Source organism: Triticum aestivum, chromosome 5D (assembly GCF_018294505.1).
Source record: "Triticum aestivum cultivar Chinese Spring chromosome 5D, IWGSC CS RefSeq v2.1, whole genome shotgun sequence".
Lineage (NCBI taxonomy): Eukaryota > Viridiplantae > Streptophyta > Magnoliopsida > Poales > Poaceae > Triticum > Triticum aestivum.
The window spans coordinates 443,486,034-443,493,349 of NC_057808.1; the positions used below are offsets into that span (position 1 = coordinate 443,486,034).

Genomic DNA, 7,316 nt, shown 5'->3' on the forward strand with positions numbered 1-7,316 from the left:
TGATGCAATGATTGGATTCCTTAGATACTTTCCCTGCATCGGGAGACTATACATCCAGATCCAGGTGAAAATCCTTATTGCTAAATGTTAACTATGCACTCTTGCAAAGGTGTAACATTACCTCGAGTTAGACCTATTCAAACTGTTTTAACTATGCACTCTGCATTCTTAGTTTGGACACTTGTAACTAATTTGTCGTATACTTTTGGTAACATTAAGTTCTGATGAGTGCTTCTATGTTTGCCAAAAAATTCTTGCACGGAATTTTAGCTTTGATTAATCGTACGATATGTAGTCTGGAAATACAGAGATAACAACTAGTACAGCTTTAGTAAAAAAATCTTTTCAGTAATTTTAGCCAAATCTTATGCAAATCTAGTGGTCAAAAGTGCATCTAGAAAAATCTGAAGTTAAAAGAAACACATACTTTTTAATGAAATTTAACTTAAAACAATTATATGACTGGATTTCTAGTTTGGATATACGAAAGTAATATTTAGTGCATTTTCCATAAAATTAGCTTCCACAAGAACATTTTTGTGTAATTTTCTCCCGAAGTTTGCAATGGAACATTTAGTGGTCAAAACTACATGTACAAAGAATCATGTTAAGATGAGTGTGCTAGCGGACCATGTTTTTCAGTAAGCCCCAATTTGCACATCATACAAATGCAATTAATCCTGATGTAATTGGATGCCAGCTATAAGAAATTGTTGTTTTACTCTTCGCTATTAAATTACACCTAAACGGACACTAATATCTAATTTGTTCATTTGCAGCCAAGTCCTAGGAAGGATATGGAAAATTTGTGGCGATACGACACACTTGTCCTATCGAATGCCTTGAACTCCATCTTACAACAACAGTATTGAGGACAGATGTTAACTTAGCCAGGTTCTTTGTTTTGAATGCCAAGGTGCTCAAGGTAATGGAATTTGGTGTTTGTGGTAGCTGCGATGAGAAATGGATGGCTAATCAACACAGGCAGCCACAACTGGACAATAGAGCTTCTAGAGATGCTCGATTTGATTATGACCATGTCCTATAGGTTTTGCTTTAACAAGCACATGCATGACATGTGGATAAATGACTCCTTCGATAGCTCACTTTGTAAGAGTGCTTCTACGGTGCCAGAATTTTACAAGATATCCACATGAAATTTACTTGCAACGAGGAGTTGCTTTTCATTTTTCAACTACCATATGCCAGAAGGTAGCAGCCATGCTCTATTTTGCTGAAGTGCTGGAAAAATTCTTGGAATTATTACCTTGCCCTGTATCTAAAATAGCTGAAGTGGTTTCATCCTGTGTAGTATCTTCACATTGTTACTGTTCAGCGAGTTGTCTCTTTTATATAATTGTGGCGGCATACTAATTACTCCCTGTGTAAACTAATATAAGACTTCACTGCTTTAGTGATCTGAAAAGCCTTATTAGTTTACAAAAGAATATTACCTTGGCATTTTGCCAAAGTTGTCTCTTTTACATACTCTGTTAGGTTGAAAGGCTGCTAAAATACAATTGCATCTGAAGGTAAGTAAGTAGAGCATGCATGATTTTCTGTCTGCGGTCTGATTCGGGACAGTTCTTCCAGCCACGCGCATTGCTGCGGGCACAAGTATAAATTTTGAGGCGCCGCTCTGGCCTGCCCCTAGATCAAATCCTACCTTTGCCTGCCCCCCATAGTGTTGCTGACTTGTAAATGTGTACCTGCCCTCTGTTCTTCGTCCCTGGGGACCGGGGACGACAGGCTCTTTGCGTCCGCTGTGGTGGGCTCGTTGCATCTTGAAGAGAGACTGCTAGGATAGGAGATGATGGTGTGCCGGCGAGGATGTAGGGGGCGCATACCGGCAGATTGATAATGTTTTTTTTTACAATGACCGAGGACGGTGGTTTGTTTCCTCTCGAGGGTCTTTAGGGTAAATTTACATGAACATTTGTTGAATATGTGTGGAGGGATTTCTGAGTTGATGCCTACATCAGTGCTTCATATTGACGGCAACCCAATTGAAGTCGACATCGCAACCAAATTGCGGGAGCCAGAAATCAAATTTTTGTAACTCACCCGTCTCCACCGAAGAAGTGTTTCACCCATAAGAACACAACGGAGATGAAATTGCGAGTGGCATGCTGCCTGGATGTTTCGTCCTGGACCTCCTATTCGGTTGCCTGCGTGATGAAAAACCAGCAAATGCGTATATTCTTTTTAGAAATAGCATTTTTTAGGTATTTTGAGAAATAGCAAATGCTTAGGCTTTTTCTTGAGAAACAGCAAATGCTTAGCTGTAGGCTCGCTCGCTTTCATGCTAGTGTGGTCCGGCCCATACATTGATAGCTAGCACTACCACAGCGATAATACTACATTCACGGGGAGGTTTCAACGGACTTCACCGACTGAGGAACGTGGCCTAATTCAAAAAATGTTCGCAAATTCGAAAAAATGTTTGCAAATTTCAAAAAAATATCCGTGAATTTGAAAAAATGGCCATGGGAACGCAGATTCTCTAAGGAGCTTTGCATGCAGGCTTATTGTGCACCTCCACCCTCCGCACAGATTATCTTCTTGACTAGCCGCAACGTTTCTTGGTGCAGATTGGTTGAGATCATCCTTATTAGCGTCTCCATTTCTTGCACAGTGATCTCTTGTGGGACGGCATTTGTATCGTACCGTTAACACCGCAGGCGGCATTTGTCTCGCGCCCACTAGTTAGCACCACAGGCTACATTTGTCTTGCACCTACTGGTTAGCACCACGGATTTGTCTCGCACCCAGTGGGTATCACTACTAGTGCTTCTACGGCTGCCTCCCAGAGGTTCACTTGTTCTGTTGAAAGCAGATCAACTAGATCAACATCTTGCATGACTACGGTCTCCACCATGATGGCAGAACCTGACCCAGGTCAAGTGGTTCTATGAAGGCCGTTGTCGGCACAGAGAACTGAGAGAACCCTGGATTTTCCAGCAAAATATTCTTCTTCTCGATGGACGACTTAATCTGCTCGAGCTTTCTCACTGGTGGTGTACTTGAGAAGCAATAACTTGGCTGCCACTTTGGTTAGGACCACATGTTTGATTCGCTCTTTCTCAAAAGGCTTTTTTAGGGGGTCTGTCTCAAAAGGTAAAACAAAGTTAAAAAAAGACATTCTGACTTGGGCCCGCTATAGCAAGAGGCCCAATACCCAAGCACCTGAGGTAGGCCCACTACTCATCGTAGCGGCGGTAGGAGGAGTCCAGTCAATCGTCGCGGCTTGGGCTTGAACCCGATGAGAAATCCTCGCCGTCGGGACGGGGATCGACGCCCAGCTCCATAGCGGCGGACGGCGCCACGAGTGCTAGGAGGAGGACGACGACGGGTCCAGGTCACGCGCATCGTCTTCATCGACGCACTGTTTATGTGCTTCTCATGGAGCATGTTTTTTTTCGAGAAGCACTGTTTCTATGCTTCTCATGGAAGCATGATTTTTTTTTTCCAAGAAGCAGAACTGATCTTCATAATTATGTTTTTGCTCAAAACATAGGGAATACTTGGCAAAAACAAAAAATCCAAAAAAGTCCATCTAAACCCAAATACAAGCATAGATTTTTTTTTCAGAAGAAGTCTTCTGCACGTGACACGTGACGGCGGCTGGACACATCCACTTTGCGCACTCGCATGCCAAGAAATTGACCATTGAGGAGCCTTCTCCCTGGCCCTGGGTTCATATTTGGGCCGCAACGTCCTACCGGACCCGTACGTGACGGACTTCGGCTCGCTACAGCCAGAGGCAGCGTAGCAGGCCAGTAGGAGTCCGGTCAATCGTCGTGGCTTGGGCTCGAATCCGACGGGAAACCCTCGCCGCCGGGACGGGGATCGACGCCCAGCTCCATCGCGGCGGACGGCGCCACGAGGGCTAGGAGGAGGACGACGACGAGGTCCAGGTCACGCGCAGCGTCTTCGTCGACTTCGCCGGCGACGCGTGCGCGGCGGAGCGGGGGAGGCGCCGGCCGGCTGCCGATCACTCGGGTATGAGCTACAACTACTACCTACTGCTACTAGTGTGTCAGAGCTGAAGTATCTTCAGTCCCGCATCCCCTACGCACTTTGGGGGCAAGGCTGGTTTATAGATCCCGGCGTCAATTAGCAGGGTTAGCCACCAAGCGAACGTAGCAGCAAGCATATTGATCTCTCATGTGCATCTATAATATATTTCTCAGCACAGCCTGTTCGTTTTTAAGCAGCATATTTAGCACTGTAGCTTGTATCGGTATACTATTGATTTGTATGGTGTAGATCTCAAATGGATGTTATTAGTCAAAGAATTCTGCGGCTGATTTTTCATATTATTATTCAGCCCGCACCCCACAATGGCACTGCTTCTTAATCCAAATCCAGGACAACAAACCTCTGAAAACCATCACATCTATCAAATCAGTATGTGAACATAGCATGTTTTGCATCAGCATGTTATTAGAGATAACATTGATGATTTGGTTGCTTTGATCATGCCTACAACCACTGCAATCAGCAGCATCACACATCTTGTTAGAAGTTTTGGAATCATGTGCCATGTATAAGTATCCAATGTGTGTGGGCCTGCTACTGCTAGTACGCTGCATGCAACGGGTTTAGCTATAGACATTTGGTCATTTGAGTCACTTAAGTTTGTATATGTGTGAACGGTGTTCTTTAATGGCAGTATCTGAATAATTAGTCGTTTTGCGTATTGCGCTGTGCATGCTTTCTAGCTAAAGAAATGTCCAATTCCTAGACCACAGTTAATTTGTGTGTGAATATTCCGAGGATTCTCTTGTGATGGGTTTACTTCTGTAAACTGTTTGCACTCCAGGCTCATTAAAATGACCACTCTCTGTTCTTGAATGAAAGATTCCAAGTTGGGGTGGAGTAAATACTTGTCTTCTACTTGTGCTCTTCTTCAACAAATGTGTTCTTGATCTTTTATAGATTTATTTTGGCAGCAGCGGCCATAGACGATGTAGTGGGCTCCTTAGACAAGAAGTGGAGGCAGGACGAGCTGGAATCGCAAGAGCCCCCAATGAGCAGAGATGGAGGCAGCGGTGACGATAATGCGAACCCCGACCTCATCAGCCGCCTTCCCGAAGAGATCCTCGACAGCATCCTCTCCCTCCTCCCTACCACCAAGGGCGCCGCGCAGACATCTGTTCTATTTTCCAGGTGGCGCCACCTTTGGCGCACTGCCCCGCTCAACCTTGTCATCGACCAAGGCCCCATCAGCCAGGAGAGCAAGCGCATCACCATCGTCTCCAAGATCCTTGCCGCGCACTCTGGTCCTGCCCGCCGTCTCTTCTTCAACCAACCCGGTGGCATCTGCCTCCGCCGTGAGTTCTATGCCAAGTTCGACAGCTGGTTCCGGTCCCCTTCCCTCAATGGCCTTGAGGAGCTCTACTTGTATGGAGGCGACATGTTGCCGTGCCTGCTGCCATCATCCGCACTCCGCTTCGCACCAACGCTGTGCATCGCCAGCATCGGCCACTGCGATTTTGCCTTGATTAATGATGCCCTTGCACTTAGCTTCCCTCGGCTGAAGCAGCTCAAGCTCTATCATGTCTCCATCTCGGAGGTGACCCTCCACCACCTGCTTGCCGGCTGCACTATGATACAGAGCCTTGATCTTCGATGGATCCATGGGCCCAGCAGCATCCGGATCATCTCGCCGACTGTCCGAAGTATTGGCATATCTGTTTGTGACTACTACGATGAAAAGCTTGTGTTCCCGGAACTTGTTATTGAGGATGCACCATGCCTTGAAAGATTGATCCCACATGGTTTAAGGGGTGGTCCAAGGACAATCAGGGTCATCGCGGCGCCAAAACTGGCAGTGTTGGGCTACCTGTCTAGGCTAATCTCCGAACTTGTTATTGGAACCATAAGTGTTAAGGTAGACCAAGTCTTGTTCTTCTAGAAACTTGCATGATGAATTTCTCCATTTCCTATTTGCATCGCAGTCTTTGTTTTCTTCATGTGTCATGTGTATCTTTTTTTTTTCAGGAAATGATCCCTATCATGTTCACCACGACGGTACGCACAGTAAAGGTCTTGGTTCTACAATCTGTCGGCCCTAATCTGGATGCAATTGTCTCATTCCTTAGATGCTTTCCCTGCATGGAGAAGCTGTACATTCAGGTGAAAAATCTTTCTTGTTAAATGTTAGCCATTCCAGCAGAAAGTGTAAAATTACATGGATTTAATCCGAGTTTCAACTTTCATCAGTCATACATCTCTTTAGATACCTAGCTTTGACATATAGTACATTTCCGGTGAAGGATCTTATTGTCAATTTCCCCAAATTTTACTATGACAAATCTAGTGGTCAAAACTGCCTAGACTAGAGGTGACTTTGAAAAACAATACTGTTTCTACTGCTATCAAGTAGTAAGTAACTAAACTTAAATTTCCTTTTTGCAGTCACGTCCTAGAAAGGACATGACAAATGTGCAGCAATATGACACACTTGTTGATCCTATCGAATGCCTTGACCTCCATCTCAGAGCAATCGTAGTGAACATGTATCAAGGCTTGGGGCCAGATGTTAACTTTGCAAAGTTCTTTGTTCTGAATGCAAAGGTGCTCAAGGTAATGAAATTTGGTGTGTATGGTAGTAACTGCAATGAGCAATGGATAGCTGATCAGCACAGAGAGCTACAACTGGATAGCAGGGCTTCTGGAGATGCTCGGTTTGATTTTGTGAGATATAATGGCGAGTGCACGTTTTCCAATATGAAGCACACGCATGATATGTGGATAGCTGACCCCTTTGATAGCTCACTGTGTAAATGTTGTTCACCAGTTTGATGCCCTCCGAAGAGATGCCTGTTTATCTTGTCATCTCTTTGGTTCCGACATTCTGATGTGTTCTATGTAATGAGCTTCTGCTTAGACAACTTCTACTACCTTCTGGCATATGCTAGTTGAAAAATGAAATAGCAGCTCCTCGTTGCAAGTTGCAACGTTTTGTCAGCATATTTGTTTGGAAGTGCATATGAAAAAGCTACATCTTGGTTTGCTCAAGTGTTGGGGGAAATCTGGGAATTACTAGACATTTCAATGTGGAATGTAGTGTTTTCGTTTGCTTAAGTGTTGGGCAAGATCTGGTATTTTCTGGTCTGCGAAAGTGTATCTAAAACAGCTACTCCCTCCGTTCCTAAATATAAGTCTTTGTAGAGATTCCACTATGGACTACATTCGGATGTATGTAGATTGCACGCCCAGCTCCATCGCGGCGGACGGCGCCATGAGGGCTAGGAGGAGGAGGACGACGAGGTCCAGGTCACGCGCAGCGTCTTCGTCGACTTCGCCGG

At 45.0% G+C, this 7,316-nt stretch overlaps 1 protein-coding gene across 2 annotated transcripts; it reads left to right on the forward strand.

The window, feature by feature from the left end:
• The first annotated feature begins 3,764 nt into the window (after window positions 1–3,764).
• LOC123125404 (F-box/FBD/LRR-repeat protein At3g26920) lies at window positions 3,765–6,975 on the forward strand. Of its 2 annotated transcripts, none has more exons than XM_044545901.1 (4): window positions 3,765–4,002; window positions 4,959–5,896; window positions 6,007–6,141; window positions 6,424–6,975. In XM_044545901.1, exons 2-4 carry the CDS (start codon window positions 5,033–5,035, stop codon window positions 6,808–6,810), a joined length of 1,386 nt encoding a protein of 461 aa, XP_044401836.1. In that variant the 5' UTR covers window positions 3,765–4,002; window positions 4,959–5,032; the 3' UTR covers window positions 6,811–6,975. The 2 variants fall into 2 exon arrangements, with proteins under 2 accessions (XP_044401836.1, XP_044401837.1); XM_044545902.1 differs by having other exon boundaries at window positions 3,773–4,002; window positions 4,956–5,896.
• Window positions 6,976–7,316: the final 341 nt, after the last annotated feature.

Coding starts and splice junctions, on each gene's coding strand:
- LOC123125404 (XM_044545901.1), top strand. CDS start 5,033: ATGAGCAGAGATGGAGGCAGCGGTGACGATAATGCGAACCCCGACCTC. Junction 5,897..6,006: donor TTGGAACCATAAGTGTTAAG/GTAGACCAAGTC, acceptor TTTTTTTTTCAG/GAAATGATCCCTATCATGTT. Junction 6,142..6,423: donor TGGAGAAGCTGTACATTCAG/GTGAAAAATCTT, acceptor TCCTTTTTGCAG/TCACGTCCTAGAAAGGACAT.